This window comes from Hyperoodon ampullatus (genome assembly GCF_949752795.1).
Source record: "Hyperoodon ampullatus genome assembly, chromosome: 4".
Classification (NCBI taxonomy): Eukaryota; Metazoa; Chordata; class Mammalia; order Artiodactyla; family Ziphiidae; genus Hyperoodon; species Hyperoodon ampullatus.
Window position 1 is genome coordinate 31009855 of NC_136917.1, and position 17838 is coordinate 31027692.

Sequence of the window (17838 nt, forward strand, 5' to 3'; positions counted from 1 at the left end):
TTCGCACGTTGCCAGCAGCGAGCTCTAGGCGGCGTCATCCCTCCGGCCGGGACGAAGCACGCACGCGCGGAAGTTCGCACGCGGGAAGGGCGGGTGTGTACCGCGAGCATGCGCCCTGCTGAGCGAGACGGCGGCTCGGCGGGGTCATCCGAGCGCAGGCGCAGTGCGGTGTTTGTCTGCGGGACTGACGGGCGGCCGGCGGTGCGCGGCGGCGGCGGGGAAGATGGCGGCGTCCTCCCTGGAGCAGAAGCTGTCCCGCCTGGAAGCAAAGCTGAAGCAGGAGAACCGCGAGGCCCGGCGGAGGATCGACCTCAACCTGGATATCAGCCCCCAGCGGCCCAGGCCCAGTAAGCACGGCGGCGTGGGGGAGGGGGCGAGCGGGGCGGGGCGCGCGCCGCGGGAGGCCCCGCCCCCGCCTCCAGGCCCCGCCCCCGCTTCCGGGGCGCTCTAGCTCCTCCTCTCCGACCCGCTCCCCGCTATCGGCCAGCGGTGAGAGGGTCACGGTGACCCGGGAGGCGTGGGGCTCCGCGGGTTCCCGGGCAGCCCTCCCCCTGCCTGGAGGTTCCCCCTTAACGGGGCCTGGGAGCCTAGTTACCCGGCTCCAGGCGAGGCCCCCCCACCTGATGACCCGCCCCCAATCACCGGGATCCTCGGAGCCTCTGTCACCTACCCTGAGCCTTGCTTCTCCTACTTCATGCGACCGTGACCACATCCAGGTCCTCCGCTAACATGTACACGTCCCTTTTCACCAGCTGATTCTACTCCCGCCATTTCAGTGATTGTGTCAAGAGGTTCCCCCACCCCCCCACCCCCGCTCCGCACCTGGGTCCTTGTCATCGGGGTTCAGCAGATGATCCACTCACGCTCACACACGCGCACCTGGCCAGGGGACACCTGAGGTCGCTTGACCATATAACCATCCCTGTGGTTGTGTCTGGTGCTCCATTCTCCCCCCTCTGGGATCTTGTCATTGGGCTCAGCGGACTCCCTCCCACATACAGTTTACCCACATACACCAGGCCCCTTCATACTCCTCTGACTCGTTTCACTGTTGCCATCTTTCTGGCTCTTCCAGAAATAAACACGCAACTCCCAAGCGTGGCGACTTTGTCATTTAGAATCAAGTGACTTCCCCATTCTTACCCACACCCACCCAGCCCGGGGACACCTGAGGCCAGTGCGACTCTATCTAGGCATCCCAGGGCACATGCACCTCCTTTCTGATCCCACAATCCCAGTGCCTGTCTCCCTGGTGTCTTGTCATCTGGAGTCAAGAGCTACCCCCCAGCACCCACACCTGGCTTGGAATCACTGTGACCACATCTAGTCTCCTTGTGATTTCCTGCATGATCCCCTCCCCATATCCTTGAAGCTCAGAGGGAGTCAGATTTTTCCCCTCCCTACAGACCTGATGAACAGCAGCCCACACACATGCTTTCTGTTTTTGTTTTTGGACGCACCGCGCGGCATGTGGCATGTTAGTTGCCCCACCGAGGATCGAACCCGTGCCCCCCGCATTGGAAGTGCAGTCTTAACCACTGGACCACCAGAGAATTCCCCTGCCCACACACCCATGCCTTCTGTGACTCTCTTGACCCAGCAAATTGCTCTCCTTTTTCTCCCCTCTGATATGACTCCTGTGGCTTATGTAGCTCCCTGTGGGGTCATCCTGACAGGATGGGGAAGACACCTCCTCATCTGGGTTCCCCCAGCACTGCCTGCTCACGCAGCCTGGCGCCCCCATCCTTGTGTAGGGTCCACTCCCCATCCTCCCTTTCCTGACCTGGGCCCGTGTGGGTTCCTCACTGGATTGGGGGTGTGTGTGTGTGTGTGTCTCTTGGGGCCCAGAAAAAAACCCGAGGTGGCAGTGCTGGCATTGGACACTGCCTGGGGTAGGAAGCCCAGCCAGGACTGGAGGGTCCCTGCTGGGCTCTGCAGTGCTGCTCCCCCTCCAACCCCAGCGTGGACGAGACAGGCCTAGGTACGGGGCCTGGGGTGCCTTGCGGGGTGGCTGTCCCAGATGCAGAGCGAGGCACGGTGAGACCCATGGCGAGCAGGCCCCGGGGAGCCCCCTCTAGGCATCTGTGTCTATGTCAGCTCCATCCCATCCTCCCAGTTCTCCCATCTCTTGTCGGTTTCTACCCATCTCTGCAGTTTGGTTCCGCGTGCCTCCCCCTCCTCTTCGTTATGATTTGATTTGATTTCTTTTCTTTTGGACAAATCGGTTGTTTCCGTTGTGATTTATCGTGGTGTTGTTTTTTTTTTTTTTTCTTCCTTTTCCCCATCCAGTTATTGTGATCACTCTAAGCCCTGCTCCTGCCCCGTCCCAACGAGCAGGTACCAGCCTTTTTATCATCGCTGCTTGGACCTCTGCACCATTGACCTAACCGCTGCCCCGGCCGCAGAATGCCATCCTCCCCTTCCCCCTCCCACGTGCTCCGTGTGTGCGTGTGCGCGTGCGCATCCCCTCTCTCACCCTCACTCTCTGTCCATCCACACTGTCCACGTCCGGCCCACGCGGCCACTTCCTCTGTCTTCTCACCTCCCGCTCCTCCCTTCCTCTCGGGCTCAGGTTTGGACTCCCTGGAGGAGGAGACAGACTCCCTCACCGGCCGGGAGTCTGTCGCCTGCCAAGGGGGTCACGAGTGTCCGTGCGTGTGCCTGCAGGCGTGTGCATGAGCTGGGGGAGAGAGAGCTGGGCTCTGCGCCTGCTCATCCACCTCAGCAGCCCAGCGGACCCGTGTCGCCCCCTGGGCTGAGCTGTGCTAGGCTTGGACTGAGTCCCTGTCCTCTTGGGGCTGGCGCACCCCAGGGGGTGGGGGGCCCTGGGGCTTGGAGGGCTGTGAGCACTGAGGGCCTCCGGGCGGGAAGTGGAGGAGGCCCGGGCGCCTTGGAGGGAAGGCCAGGTGGAGCAGGGAGCAGGGTTGCGGTCAGGAAGCCTCTGGAGAAGGTGGAATTTGAGCAAAGTCTCCTGGGAGGTGGGGGCAGCACAGGGATGGAAGTGGAGGAAGCAGCCCCCCTAGGGGCGGAGGGCAGGTGCCAGTGGGTCTGGGAGCAGATGGGTGTGGGACATGCCTGTGCAAAGGGTGGGGGTGCTGAGAGAGATGGGGTGGGGGTCTGGCCTCGTTGGTCCTTGTGTGTGTGAGCAGGACTAGGTTGGGAAGTGTGCGTGTGTGTGGGGGGGTGTATGTGCGCGCGCGTGTGTGTCGGAAGGTAAGGGGCTCTGTGGCTCTGCTGGAGACCTTGTGGCATGTCGTCTCCCCATCTGCGTGGTTTTGTGCCATGCCCTGTGTGCGTGTGCCTACGTGTGTCGACTGACAGCCTGGTACGTGTGTGGCTCCTGATGGCCGCATGCTCCCCCCCCGGCCCCGTGTCCTTTCTCGTTCTCTCTCATTCATTCTTCTCTCTCTTTCCCCTTCAGCCTCTCGCTCTCATTCTGCCCTCCTGACCTGCCGTGGGCCTGGTACCACCTCTGTGACTTCTGTTCTCAGGGTCTTTGTCTACCTCTCTCCACCCCACCTTAGCCACCCTGCACCGGCCCCACTCACACGCCTACCGTGCGTCAGTATGTGGGGCCGGCTGGAAGGCTCTGTCGCCCTACAGCCTTGGCCACGGGTTCTGGGGCAGCCCTCAGAGGGCCCGGTGGACTGTGTAAGGGAGGGGACCGACAGGACACCACACCGAGAGGTGTGGGGAGGAGAGGGCTGTGGTCCTCACTCAGAAAGGGGGCCCTGGTGCCCCCAGGGAATCTGAACCTGACAGGGATCCAGGGTCCCGGTGCAGGGGGAGCTCGAGGGTCCTCGGGAGCCCCGGAGGTTGTCCAGCCAGAGAGGGAGGGATTAGGACTGGGATTCTGGCCCCAGCAGAGCAGAGCAGCAGGGAGGGCACGGGAGGAGAGGCCTCCGGGCCAGTGGAGGGGACTGGGCCCAGCCACGTCCCCGGGGTCCCTAGAGCTCTTCCATCACTCCCGCCAGGCCCTCCTAGGACTACAGGCCAGGCTCATAGACCTGCCCCTCGCTCTGGCTGCGGTCAGGGTTGCAGGCCAGCAAAGCGCCCGGGCACCAGGTGCTGCACCATACCCGTTGATCACTGGGCCCACGTCACCAGGTGCCTGGAGAACTGTGGGAGGAGAAGGTGGGCCGTGCGGGAAGTGTGGAGAGAGAGGAGGAGGCGTCAGCCAAGGGCTAAGGAGACTGGCAGGCCCCCAGCTCCTGGCCTGCTCTCCAGGGGAAGGTGAACCTGGGAGGTGCTTGTAGCCTGCAGCCTCCCCAGCCAGGGGCTCCCCTTCTGGAGGCCGAGTGCCAGGGTCTCCGGCGTTCAGGGGTTCACTGGAGGGTAGTCACCCTGGCCTCCACTCCCCACCCTGGGGCCTGCCCAGCCCGGAGGCTCCTCATCTCTCAGGGAATCTGCTCTCCTTTCCCAGGCCCCTCCCCGGCCTGTCTCTGTGGCACCTCCTCTGGGCAGCTGGGCCCCAAGTCTCAGCTCCCGTCTGTCTGTCTCCTGCCCTCCCATCCCCTAATGCTGCCTGCCCGTCCTGGGGTGCCCGCTGCCTGCCCGCTGCCTGCCTGCCTGCCTGTAGCATGCCCGAGCTGTCCGCATGCAGGCTTCTGGAAAGAACCGAACTCGCCGCCTGGCCCGGCCCCTGCCCCCCACGTCCCGCTGGCCCCCGGAGGGGCTATGCCACCTGGATCCCCTCACCCGGAGGACACAGGCCCAGCCTGGGGTCCTGCCCCTGCCTCGTCGGCCCTAGCTCTGCAGGCCAGGCCGGGAGGCTCACCGATGAGCCCGCTGGCCAGAGGGCGGCCCTCCCTGACCCTGAAACAGAGTGCTGGGCGAGGCAGCTGGAAGCCTGGGTCCCATGCCCACTTTCTCCCCAGGGTGGTCCAGCCAAGGTCAGCGCTGCCCACAGCGCCAGAGCTCGGGCTGATCCCAGCGGGCATTCCTGCCTTGTGTGGTCCAGAGTGTGGGCGTGGTGGCCCTGGGCCTGCTTCCCGGGCGGAGGTGGGGAGGAAAGGGACACAGCGGGGAGGCTGCCTGCCCGAGGGACAGCATCCGCCTCTGGGCCTCCGTTTTCTGTCAGGGGAGGCTTGGGGATGAACCCTTAGCCTCTGGGGACCAGCCCACCGCAAGCCCTTCCAGGTGGGAGGAGTGGGCGGGGGGCGGGGTGGGCAAAGGCACTCTAAGAGTGGTCTGGGAGCGGGAAGCTCCTCCAGCCCAGCAGGGCAGGGGGCTGTGCCGCCCTACCTGAGGGATGCCAGGGAGGGGAAGATGAGGGTGCCAGGCCCTTGAGTTGGAGCCAGCTGGGAGCTAACCCCCTCCTCGCCCCTGGTTTTCACCACCCCAGCCCTGCAGCTCCCACTGGCCAATGATGGGGGCAGCCGCTCACCGTCCTCCGAGAGCTCCCCGCAGCACCCCACGCCCCCCGCCCGGCCCCGCCACATGCTGGGGCTCCCGTCAACCTTGTTCACACCCCGCAGCATGGAGAGGTGAGCGGCTAGGGTGGCCAGTGGGAGGGCCGGGAGGTTGGGGCTGGGGCGGGGCGGGGTGCAGAGCCAGCCTCAGGGAGGAGCTGGTGAGCTCTGTGGAACCCTGCGTGTTAGGGGCTGGGGTGGCCTCAGGTTGGTCAGGACCCCCATTCAACGGCACCCACGCTCTGTCCCCTCAGCATCGAGATTGACCAGAAGCTGCAGGAGATCATGAAGCAGACGGGCTACCTGACCATTGGGGGCCAGGTACCGCCCTTCCCTCGGCCCCCCCCAGGGAGGGTGGGCAGGACGCAGCTGGTAGGTCTGGGCTGGGGGTGGAGGGCAGAAGCCCGGTGGACCCCCAGCCCTGGCTCTCCTCGCCAGCGCTACCAGGCGGAAATCAACGACCTGGAGAACCTGGGGGAGATGGGCAGCGGCACCTGTGGCCAGGTGTGGAAGATGCGTTTCCGGAAGACGGGGCACGTCATCGCTGTCAAGGTGAGCCCGCCCCCGCCCCGGGTGGGCCCCGCGCCCCAGGCTCGGCGCTAAGGCCCCTGCTGTCCCGTGCAGCAAATGCGGCGCTCGGGGAACAAGGAAGAGAACAAGCGGATCCTCATGGACCTGGACGTGGTGCTCAAGAGCCACGACTGCCCCTACATCGTGCAGTGCTTCGGGACCTTCATCACCAACGTGAGCCGGCTGCCCGCCCCCCAAGCCTCCCGTGCTGGTCTCTGAGCCAGCCCCGTGCCCCCCGCCCCTCCCCAGGACCCGAGCCTGTCTGGGCTGGGCAGGAGGGTACAGCCACCCCGCCAAGCCGCCACCTGCTGTCCCCGCAGACGGACGTCTTCATTGCCATGGAGCTCATGGGTACGTGCGCCGAGAAGCTCAAGAAGCGGATGCAGGGCCCTATCCCTGAGCGGATCCTGGGCAAGATGACGGTGGCGGTGAGCAGCTGGGTGGGGCGCGGGCGGGCGGGTGGTCCCCCCCCCCCGCCAGGCCCTGTCCCTGCCATCACTGGTGCCCTCCTCTGCCCGCGCCGCAGATCGTGAAGGCACTCTACTACCTGAAGGAGAAGCACGGCGTGATCCACCGGGACGTCAAGCCCTCCAACATCCTGCTGGATGAGCGGGGCCAGATCAAGCTCTGCGACTTCGGCATCAGCGGCCGCCTCGTTGACTCCAAAGCCAAAACGCGGAGCGCAGGTTGCGCTGCCTACATGGCAGTAAGTGGGGCCCAGCAGCGCCCGGCGGGCAGACGTGAGGGGCGGTGTACCCACCCCAGCCACAGGGGTACATCCACCCTCTCCTGCTTCCCACCGGCAGCCTGAGCGCATCGATCCCCCAGACCCCACCAAGCCCGACTACGACATCCGGGCCGATGTGTGGAGCCTGGGCATCTCCTTGGTGAGTTGGGGCCCCTGCTCTCCGAGGCCAGGGGTGGGGTCTTCTCGGAGTACAGAGGCAGGTGGCGGGAAAGGGCAGGATCCTGTCCTTGGCCGGCCCAGCCCTGCCCATCTCTCTCCCAGGTGGAGCTGGCGACGGGACAGTTTCCCTACAAGAACTGCAAGACGGACTTTGAGGTCCTCACCAAAGTCCTACAGGAAGAACCCCCGCTCCTGCCCGGTCACATGGGCTTCTCGGGGGACTTTCAGTCCTTCGTCAAAGACTGGTGAGGGGACTTCCCTGGTGGCACAGCGGTTAAGACTCCATGCTCCCGATGCAGGGGGCCCGGGTTCGATCCCTGGTCAGGGAACTAGATCCCACATGCTGCAGCTAAGAGTTAAAGGCTGCTGAGGAGCCCCAGCCCCACCCTCCGCTCTGGAAGGCAGGGCGAGGTCAGATGTGGCCCTGCACCCAGGCCCCTGGGGAGGGGAGGGGGGCCCCAGGATGGGGTGGGGGCTGGAGCCCGAGCCCCGGGAGCTAGGAGTTGGGTTTGGACTCAGCCTGAGGGGACACCTGGCCCCAGGGGTATTGGGCAGGGTGGCCCTTGGGCTTCACCTTGGGGGAGCTGTGAACGAGCAGAGGCGCCCCAGGGCTAAGGGCTCTGAGTGTCCTGCACCAACTGGCAAGAGCGCACGCGGGACGTCCACATTGGGGCCTCCCGTGGGGGAGCCCACCCACCTCTCCCATGGGCATCTCACAGCGCACATTGGGCTTCTGTCACGGTGGGGGGCCCAAGCGCAGGGCCTGGAGGGTGCAGGCTTCTGCCCACAGATCTTGCAGACCCGACTCAGCCACGAGGGCGGCCAGGCCCCTCCTCCCTGCTCTCACTTCTCTTCCTTTCCTCTTCTCCCTCCAGCCTTACTAAAGATCACAGGAAGAGACCAAAGTATAATAAGCTACTTGTGAGTACCCGGGGCCCTCCCCAGCCCCCATCCTAAGCCCCCGCCACACTGGACGCCGGGCCTGAGCAAGGCCAGCAGGGAAGACGCCCTTGCCCTAAGTGCTCTGCCTTGGGCCCCACAGGAACACAGCTTCATCAAGCGCTACGAGACGCTGGAGGTGGACGTGGCGTCCTGGTTCAAGGATGTCATGGCGAAGACCGAGTCGCCGCGGGCGAGCGGGGTCCTGAGCCAGCACCACCTGCCCTTCTTCAGGTAGCCGCACAGCGGCGGCCAGCCCACTGGGGGCCGGAGGCGTGGCCACCGGCCTCCCCTTCCCCACCCGGCCACCCAGCTGCCCGCCAGGGGAGCCCTGGGACCTGGACGGCCGCCGAGGGCTGAGGACAGAAAGTAGGGGGCGCCGACCCACCCCTGACTCCCTGCCCACCAGCCATGGACAGATGGGCCCGCCAGGCCCCAGCCCTTCCCGTCCCAGGATCAGCCGGCTGTGCGCATCCCCCCCGACAGACACTGTGAACGGAAGACAGCAGGCCGCGAGCAGACTCGCTATTTATTCAGTTGTAACCTCTGGGCTGGGGCGGCCCCCGGGGGCCGGGAGAGAGCCGCCCGTCCTGTCCCCTCCCCTCCACACCGCGCTGTCCCACTGCCGCCTCGCACGCACATGCACCCTGGCTCCGTCTCCCTCTCTCCGTCCCCTCCCTCTCCACCTCTCTGGCTTTCCCTGTCTCCCTCCCTGCCTCTGCCTCTCTCCTGGCCCAGGCCCTGCCACCCCCGGCGGCACCCCTGGGTCCGTTTAGGTCTCTGGCAAGCCATGAGTCAGTTGGCTGGCGTCCTCGCCCTGGGCAGGCGGGCTGGACGTTGTGACTGCAGCCAGACCCGGGCTGGTCTCTCTCTCTTTCTCTTTTTGATCTCAGGGGGTCCTTTTTGGAGTTTATCGTATTTTATTGTACTTGGTGGGGTGTTTGGGGGGTGGGGGGAGGAGAAGAGCTTGTTCTCATGGGGTTTGTCGGTACCTTCAGAAACTTTTACCAAAGTCATGTTTAGCTGCTTGTGGCAGCCCCCCCGATGGCCCATAGGCGCTGGGGGGCTGGGGGCCGAGCCGTGGGGGCCTGGGCCACCCCGCCAGGGAGAGACTAGTCCCAAAGGTGGGCTCTCTGGGGGCGGGGTGCTGCTCCCTCGGGGCTGGAGACTGGCCACAGCTTGTAGGGGTGAGTTGAGGACCTCAGGGGGTGTGGAGGGAGCCCAAGGGGCCGTGGCCACACAGGGTGGCCTTCAGGGAAGGCAGGCGTGGGGCATGGTGGAGGGCAGCAGGTGCCGGTGAGGCAGAGGCAGAGGAGGGAATGGGTGACAGGAGCGGGGCCCACGGGGCCTGGGGAGGCAGGGAGTGAGGGCACGTGGAGTAGACGTGGGGGTCTGAGGATGTGTGACAGGGACAGAGGTGGGGCAGGCCGAGGGCTGGGGGTGTGGAGGCAGTCACGCCCTCGTAGTGGCCCTGAGCACCCCTCGACTCACCCAGAGCTGGCCAGTCCCCAGCCCACGCTGAGGCCCGGGCCCTGACATCCCCGGGGCCCTGGGGAGTAGCCAGAGCAGGAGGGGGTGTGTTTCCTTTTTGTTGGTGATGCATGCAAATCAAGTGGACAACGAAATAACAGAACAAAAAAAAAAAAAAAAGCAAAAAGCAAAAAAAACTCCAGAAAAACCACAAAAAGCAACCAACACCAAAGGTGAGGAAGTTCGCTGGATGTAGCTGAAGCAATCTAGACTAGGCATCACTGTACCCTCCATCTATCCCACTGACTGTAGTTACTACTAGGATAGTCACAAAACGCCGCATGTTTTAAAAAGTACTCGAAGTCATCTTTTCTCTGTCCCCCCTCTGGGGGGTGGCCACCTTCTCTCGCTCCAATCCCCTTTGTGAGGGGAGTGGGGCAGGGTGCGGGGCCAGTAGGCCTGGCCCCGGCCCTCCCTCATGGGCCCCAGCCACAGGGGCCTTTGTGGGTGGCCGGGAAGGTCGCGTGGCTGGCCCCAAGGGCCAGCTGCCTGAGTTTATTTTTATTTAACTTTCTGTTTTGTGAGTGTGTGTCGGCCCGTTCCCCCTCCCCGCCTTCAGTGTTAAATGGGAGCCTCTCCTTCCCCCCTGCCTTTCCCATGTCTCCCCCCAACCCCGCCAGTCACCAGTCACCAGCCATCCCTCTCCATCAGGCAGAGGGTGAAGTGGGCAGGTGGGGGCCTGGGGCGGCCTGGGCCCAGCCCATGGTCCACAACCCCTTCTCAGGCCGCCAGTACTGCCCCATCCCTTTTTAAAACGAAACGCCCTCGTTTGTAAATCCTTAGACGCTTGAGAATAAAATCCCTCCCTTTTCTTCTGCGGTGTCTGTGGTGTGTGTCGCGAGCCTGGCAGGGCCTGGCAGTGAGGTGGGGAAAGGGGCCAGGGAAGGGGTCGTGAGCCCCGACCTTGGGGCTCGGGACCATCCTGGTGGATGGGGCCTCTGCAGCGAAGAGAAACAGGCAGGGCTGGTGGCTGGTGGGGTGGTGTTTGTAGTGACTAGCCCCATATCTAATGGCCAGTGTGAGGGACCTCCCACCAACCCGATAGCTACAGGTCTGGCCAGAGAGCCCTTAATCCCCAGCAGGCCTTGGCCATGGGCTCTGATGTCCGCCCATCAGTGCGCCGCCCCCGCTCCTTGCCTCCCCAAATGGCCCCCCAGCCAAGGCCAGAGCCGCCTGCCCGCCTGCTGGGCCCAGTGCTGCCTCAGCCGGTCCAGCATGCTGGGCACCCTGATCCTGCTTCTGGCCCTGCTCCCAGGGACGACCACCTTGCCCAGCGAGCCAGCTGGTATGTACAAGCAAGGGGATGGGGCCTAGCACACCTCCATTCCCGTGTTACCCTTTCTCAGTGCACCCTCTCATCCACCCCGCCTGGGGGAACGGGGGTGGGTGGGAGGTGGGGTCTGCCCCGTCCCCCGTTTTCCAGGTTCTCTGGGATCCCCAACTTCTTCGAAGTCCCAGCAGCCACGGTGAGACCAAGGGCTGTGGGAGGGGAGCAGTCTGTGCCAATGCTTTTAGGGAATGTCTGTGCTGGTGATGCTGGACATTTGAGAACATCCTTTGATGAGGACCCCAGCTGAGCGCCTCCTTAAGGCAGAGGTCTTTGTCAGTGTGGTGCATGTGTGTGTGATCACACACCCCAGTGGAGGCTCCCCTGTGCCTCTACCCTTTGCCGCTGCTGCCCTCAGCCTGCGAGTGAGTGAGGAACACCGACAAAGGGAAAAGGCCCAGACCCTGGTGGCCGGGCTGGGCCTCCACGATGCCCAAAGAGCTGGGGGGAGAGCACCTTGCTATTCTTCCCTCCCCTTAGAAAGGCAAGAATGGGGCCAGCACCCTCCCCCCAAACGGCCCTGCTGTGACCCCAGAGGAGCCCCTGGTCCTCGGTGCGTGAGCGGGGGGTTCAGACTCCAGAAGGGGAGGACCTTTGACCTCACCCAGGCTGACCCTCCACCATCAGGTGCCCCTCGACCCCTTCCGAGCCAGGGATTCCCTCGCTCACGGGGGGGTGGAGAAGTAAAGGTCTGGGAAGGCGGTTCCTCCCCAGGAAGGCGCAGCTTTGCGCCCAGGCTCAGGGGCTGGGCTGGGCTGGGCTGTCCCCCGGGTCTCCAGGGGGTACATCACAGCTGCTTTTCGGCTGGCGGTGGGAAGCGCGGAGCCCAGCGCGGGTGAATCCTCCACCGCAACTGCATCCATTTTCCAAAGTAGGCAGTGGAGGCGAGGTTGGCTCACTTGCCAGGGGGGCCTAAGGGACAGCGCATCCTCCTTCCCCTGTGCCACCCTTTCTTCCTGCCAGTGTCCCCGTTCCCCGCGGCGCCAGGGCCCAGGCTGCGCCGACCCCTTTTCAGTCTGGAGCTGTCGGAGGCGGAGGACGCCTTCCCGCGCCGCGCGGGGCCGCTGGAGGTCCCGGCTGACAGTCGCGTGTTCGTGCAGGTACGGGCACGGGGCTCACCGAGGCTGGGTGGCAGCCGGTGGGGGCAGCCGACCCTGACCGCGACCCCGCCCCCCAGGCGGCACTGGCCCGTCCCTCCCCGCGCTGGGGCATGGTCCTGCACCGCTGCTCGGTGACACCATCCTCACGCCCGATCCCGGGCCCCGCCCTGGCGCTGCTGCGCGGGGGCTGTTCCGCCGACTCCTCGGTCACCTTCCCGCCACCGCGGCCGCTCCCAGGTGCCGCTCGCCCCGCGCGCTTCAGCTTCCGCCTGCGCCCGGTCTTCAACGCCTCTGTGCAGTTCCTGCACTGCCAGCTGAGCCGCTGCCGCCGCCTCCGGGGAGCCCGCCAGACGCCTGCGCCTCTGACGCTGTCTCCACCGTCGCCGGTGCTCGGGCACGGGGCGGGGAATCTGGGCGCCCGGGCCCGTCGGGGGCTGGGCACAAGAGCCTCTGGCATCTGAGGGAGAAGCCCCTTAGGGTTTGGGAATCTGGGGGTCTGGGAGCTTTGGGACCTGGGGGCGGAGGTACCTCGAAACTGGGAGTAGGCAGTGGGTCTCAGGCTGGGGTTGGGCGCAGGGACGTCCGAAGGGGCCGAATTTCCAGGGGTCTAGTAGTGCGACACCTGGTTGCAATATAGTGCTGGACACTTAGATCTCTTGGGAGCCCTGGGGACCCGCCCCTGGAGCCGGGGCCCTGACGTCCCCGCCTCTTGCCTCCCCCTCCTTCCCAGTGTCTGCCTCGGGATGAGGCGTGCGCGGGCGCCGGCAGTGGCCGCGATGAGAGTCGGGGTACCGACAGCCCTCACCTGCACACGCTGACGCAGCCCATCGTGGTCACGGTGCCGCGGCTGCCCCCCAGTGAGCACGCAGTAGTCCTCAGCCGGGGTCTCTGGGGTCGGGAAGGGGGATGGGGAGGACATCTGAGGCATGAGCCCAGTCTCTGCGTTGTACTCCTCACAGGGCCACCCAAGGGCGTCCCCGGCAGAGCCGTGCGACCCGAGCCTCCCGCGCCGGCCCCGGGGATCCTGGAGCCCGCGCCGGTGGTAGCACTTGTGTTGGCCGCCTTCGTGCTGGGCGCCGCTCTGGCCGCCGGGCTCGGCCTCGTCTGCGCTCACTCAGGTACCAACCTGGGCCCGCCGGGATCTCCGCCTGGCCCCCAGCCTACTATTCCCACGCGTCCGGACCCCTGGTCGCGGCGATCCCAGCCTGCTCGGGCCTGACCATCCCTAGACCTGCTTCCGCTACGCCTGCAGCAGCCCCCCAGGGGGCGCCCTTGCCCCGGCCCAGCGCGCAGCAACCCCTACTCCTCAGCCTGCCTCTCCTCTCCAGCGCCCCCGCCCCCCGGCCCGCCCCCAAGAGCCTAGCCCAGCGGCCCCCCGCCCAGGAGGCCCCAGTGAGGCAGGTAAGTGTTGGGGGGAAGGAAGAGGGGGAGTGTAACCTCGGGCCGGTAGGACGGATGGAGGAGGGAGGTGATAATGACTCTTCATAGCGCGTTCTCTCTGCCAGGCGGAGTACCAAATGTTTTACGCATATTAATCCTTGTAACAAGCTTCAGGTAGATACTCTTATAATCCCCATAACAGATATTTTAAAATGAGGCACTCTCTGAAATTAACTTGCCAAAGGTCACAAAATTTGGTGGAGCTGGGATTCGAAATCACGTAGTGGTGACCCGCGGCCGACTGCGGGCTTAGTGTCGTAAGAAAGGACCTCAACACCTCAGACGGGCACACTAGGCAAGGAGAATTCGGGTTTCAGACCTAGCACCCACCCTCGCCCCGGCACACAGACTGATGGGGCGGCCAATGATCGGTTGGGAAGGGGGTGAGCTGCCGTAGTGTCCTCTCCCCTGCTCAGCCTGAGTCGCCCCTCTCCAGAGATAGCGCGCCCGCAACAGGGTCCGGAGACATACCAGCCACAGCCTTGGACCAGGCCCGCCAGGACCTGTGACTCGATGGGACTAAGATCCCTGCGCCCCGCACCCCCTCTTGCTCCTCCTCCCACCCTCCCACCTGGGCCCAGAATAAACATCTGGCCTGAACTGCAGCGTTCTGAAGTCTGCGTGTGCGCGTGGCGCGGGGGTGGGGATTCCGGGGTGGAAAAGGTCCAGACTGGAGGGGTGGAGCTTTGGGGCGGCGTCATACGCCCTTATATATACGTGTGCGGTTACCGCCCAGGGGAGCCCCAAGGGCATTTTGTCCCAAACAAAAAGGGGACACCCAACCCCACCGGCTTAAATTTAAAAATAAGCCTCGTCTCCTTCTCCACCCCTGCACCGCCCACCTGCCTTCTCAACCCCAGGATTTCTCCGCTCTCCACTCCCACCGCCCGGACCCTGCCCTCGCTAGGGCCTCGAGCTCAGGCCTCTGCTCCAGTCTCCTCTCCGTCTAGCCTAAAGGTCCTTAAATCCCTCCTGCCCGAGCTCCTCCCTCCCCAGAGTATAAACAAAGGAGGGGACTATTAGCTCCATTTTACGGTTGAGGAAACTGAGGTTCGGCAAAGCCAAATCACTTGCTCACCAGTCAGGGCTGGCCGACCCCACAGCCCAGGCTCTTGGCTACAAAACACATAATAGGAGTTTCACAAGACGTAGTCCTGGAACGGAAGGAGGGCACGAGAGATAAGAAGTTGGCTCCAGTTCACGAATGAGATAGAATGCGGGCGGGGGGTCTCGTTCGTCCCCGCCTCAGTTAGATGCCAGTCTCCCCATTACTTCCCGGGGAGGCAGTTCCCTTCGGCCCGCAAACCCAGAGCCACGCCCCCATCTACTTCTGCCTCCGCGCGGGGTCTTTTGGCCCCAGCGGCCGCCGTAACCCCGCCCACTAGGGTAACGGCCCCAGAACGACGACACCGCCCTCACCCGCCTCACCGGCATGAAGCCCCCGCAGCGGCGGCGAGCGGCCCCGGCGCGCTATCTGGGTGAGGTGACCGGCCCCGCGGCCTGGAGCGCCCGCGAGAAGCGGCAGCTGTTACGACTACTGCAGGCGCGACGGGGCCAGCCGGAGCCGGACGCCGCCGAGCTGGCCCGGCAGCTGTCGGGCCGGAGCGAGGTCGAGGTGAGAGAGGTCTCGGGATGGGAGCGAGGCTGGAGGCGGGGCTAGGATGTGTTCGGGGCTGGCGGAGGGGCGGGCCCTGGGAGATGGCGGGACGAGAGTGAGGCTTGGGGGCGGGGCGGGGCCTTGGAGTGGGCGGGTCGAGGGTGAGGCGGGGGCGAGGTTGAGGAACCGGAAGAACGCTGGAGGAGGCGGGACTAGTGCAAGGCTGGGCCTTGTGTGCCTGCGAGAAGCTAAGGGCGGGGCGAGGGCGGAACATAGCCGAGGGGCGGGGCGAGGAGGAGGCAGTGCTGCGGCAGGCTGAGGGGCGGGGCGAAGCCAAAATTTAGGGGCGGAGCGAACTCTGAGTTAGAGCGGAGGCCCCGGACTGGGTGGAAGGCGCAGAGGGACTGGGCGGGAATGAGGTTGAAGTGAGAGTCAGGAAATGGGGCGGAGTGGACGAAGCGGGTAGGTGACTAGGGTAGTACTTAGCACGGGGGTGGGCCCTGGCTGCGGGGAGGAGCCAGAACCGGCCAGGGCCTTAACATCTTTGTCAGGTAGCTGGTCACACCTGGGGCCTTGGCCCAAGACCCCTGGGCAGAGTCCCTATGACCCTTAGCTCCGGGCCAGCGGGAGGCTAGGGAGCAGTGGCCGGCCCTGGAGCAGGCAGTGGACTGCCTAGCCCTGGGCTTCTAGAAGGTCCATTTGGCCTCATCCTCTCACTTCCCCAGATCCAGGACTTTCTCCGGCAGCTCAAGGGCCGAGTGCTCCGAAAGGCCACTCAGAGGATGCATCCAGATGGCCTACAGGGTCCCAGGCGCCGGGAAACACAGACCCCGGCCCCCATCGAGGTGAGGCGGGGCGAGGCTCCCCAAGGCTGGCCCCTGGAGGATGAGGTGGGAGTTGGGGGGATAACCTGGTCAGGGGAGCCCCAGGAGGGGTAGGGCTTGGGGGACTCCTGAGGGTTGATCCGTGAGCACCTTCTGGTTACTTCACCCAGGTGTGGATGGATCTGGCTGAGAAGATAACAGGCCCTCTGGAGGAGGCCCTGACCGTGGCTTTCTCACAGGTACAGCCATCCGCCAGGCAGGATGGGGGTATCCCGGGGACGGGGTCATATATGTGAGTCTAATTAAGCTGAACCTGGTTCCTGGGTCCCTTCCTCTTGCCAGCTCTGTGACTCTGGTCCGTCACCGGACACCCTAGCCTCAGTGTCCGCCCTTCTGAGGCCCTCTGCTGAATGTGACGCCTTCCTCAGGGTGGCAGGGAGGATTTGGAGGTGGAAGGCTGTCTCCTGCAGGGCAGGGGAGTAGCCCACGGGGACACTTCTGCCTTTCCTTGCCTGATCTCTCTGCCTGCCAGGTGCTCACCATCGCGGCCACGGAGCCCATCAGCCTCCTGCACTCCCAGCCCCCCAAGCCCACGCAGGCTCGTGGAAAGCTACTGCTCCTCAGCGCCCCTGGAGGGCAGGAGGACCTGGGCCCTGAGGCTCCTGGCCCCGCCCCTGAGGCCCCTGGACGGCAGGAGTCTCCTGGCCCCGCCCCCAAGACACAAGGCCCTGCCCCTGAGGCATCCTCTGAGTCCCTGGCTGGCCGGTCCGCTGAGGAAGACTTTTCTGTGGACTTCGAGAAGATCTACAAGTACCTGTCGTCCATCTCCCGCGGCGGCCAAGGCCCCGAGCTTTCCGCAGCTGGTGAGAAGGGAGGGGCTGACGATCTGGGGGTGGGAGTCTCCGGCGGCAAGCCCCGCCCTTCCCTCACCCTTCCCCTTTCCATCCATCACCAGAGTCAGCTGTGGTCCTTGACCTGCTCATGGCACTTCCTGAGGAGTTGTCCCGCCTGCCCTGCGCTGCCCTGGTTGAACATATGTCAGATATGTACCTACGCCTGATGGCCCCCCAGCCCGACCCTGCCAGTGGGGGCCTGGGGTCTGGGGCTGAGGATGACGGGACAGGTTCCAGGGGGCAAGAGGAGGCTGGCCAGGCCACTCCTCAGGCCCCCGAGAATGCTGGGCCCAGCGAACCGATATCCACTTGGCAAGCAGCTGGGATCTGCCCCCTGAACCCATTCCTGGTACCCCTGGAGCTTCTGGGCCAGGTGGCCACCCCTGCAAGGTGAGGGGCCCGGCACCTCGCCAGACACACCAGACATCAGTGAGCCCCCACGCCCTCAATCCTGCTTGGGCTGGCACTGGGTGTCATTGAGGATCTTGCCACGGTGGAAGGTCCCCGACGCAGTGTGCAGTACAGGTCGCCTTTAAGATGCTCGATACAGCGTGGGTCTCAGAAATGGAAGCACAGGGAATTCCCTGGTGATCCAGTGGTTGGACTACATGCTCTCCCTGCCAAGGGCTCGTGTTCAATCCCTGGTCGGGGAACTAAGCTGTGCAGCACGGCCAAAAAACCCCCCAAAACCGAAGCAAAGTTGTACAGGGTTTCAGCCATAGAACTGGGATGAGGGGGTTCCAGCCAGATGGCTGGGCTAAAATCACCCTCAAATACTCCCCCCACTGGTTTCTCATCCCTTCTGAAGTCCTGTATCTGGTGTCCTGTAACTGTGAATAAAGTTCTGGTCTATCCCCCTGGCTCTCTTTCTCCTGTGAGTTAAAGGTGGGAGGGGGCCCAGAATCAGAGGTAGGGAGCCATAGCTTGGAGTCCTGGGGACGGAGCGGGGACATGCCAGGGAGGAGGGTGTGGTTTTCGGTAAAGGCCACTGCACCAGGTCCAGTCTGATGCCATCTGGAGCGACCTTGGCTTGGCTGTGGGGGGACCCTTGGTGATTGTTTGGAGGGTCTACGCCTGAGCCTGACCCGTGTCGGGGAAAGGTTTTCAGAGCCCGATGACCCTCCATCATACAGATGGAGGGGAGAGGCTAGCAGAGTGAGGGTGGCCAGGTCGGGGGAGCTGGACTCCTGACCACGGGAGGGTTAAAGGTGGGCTGCCCATGTGGCAGGAAGTTGGAGGGAGGGGAGTGAGTCCCTGAGGTAGCCTTGGGGAAGCAAGTGGGGGAGGGAGGGAGAGCTGG

At 64.6% G+C, this 17838-nt stretch overlaps 3 protein-coding genes across 5 annotated transcripts; all 3 read left to right on the forward strand.

Annotated features, from left to right (window-relative positions):
* Positions 1–223: 223 nt before the first annotated feature.
* MAP2K7 (mitogen-activated protein kinase kinase 7) lies at positions 224–8171 on the forward strand (the record flags this gene model as incomplete). Of its 3 annotated transcripts, XM_079701825.1 has the most annotated exons (12): positions 224–347; positions 2290–2337; positions 5345–5486; positions 5666–5732; positions 5850–5963; positions 6036–6155; positions 6302–6409; positions 6508–6687; positions 6788–6868; positions 6991–7133; positions 7764–7809; positions 7931–8171. In XM_079701825.1, the coding sequence occupies 12 exons, from the start codon at positions 224–226 to the stop codon at positions 8063–8065; spliced, it is 1308 nt and encodes a 435-aa protein (XP_079557951.1). In that variant the 3' UTR covers positions 8066–8171. The 3 variants fall into 3 exon arrangements, with proteins under 3 accessions (XP_079557951.1, XP_079557952.1, XP_079557953.1); XM_079701826.1 differs by lacking the exon at positions 2290–2337 and having other exon boundaries at positions 6970–7133; XM_079701827.1 differs by lacking the exon at positions 2290–2337.
* A 2401-nt stretch (positions 8172–10572) lies between these two features.
* Positions 10573–13147, forward strand: TGFBR3L (transforming growth factor beta receptor 3 like; the record flags this gene model as incomplete). The annotated part of the gene is made up of 6 exons (XM_079703166.1): positions 10573–10642; positions 11648–11784; positions 11862–12170; positions 12500–12641; positions 12744–12902; positions 13113–13147. 6 exons carry the CDS (start codon positions 10573–10575, stop codon positions 13145–13147), a joined length of 852 nt encoding a protein of 283 aa, XP_079559292.1.
* Positions 13148–14656: 1509 nt separating this feature from the next.
* SNAPC2 (small nuclear RNA activating complex polypeptide 2) lies at positions 14657–17400 on the forward strand (the record flags this gene model as incomplete). Its single annotated transcript, XM_079702411.1, has 5 exons — positions 14657–14839; positions 15547–15666; positions 15816–15884; positions 16178–16508; positions 16601–17400. The coding sequence occupies 5 exons, from the start codon at positions 14657–14659 to the stop codon at positions 16930–16932; spliced, it is 1035 nt and encodes a 344-aa protein (XP_079558537.1). The 3' UTR covers positions 16933–17400.
* Positions 17401–17838: the final 438 nt, after the last annotated feature.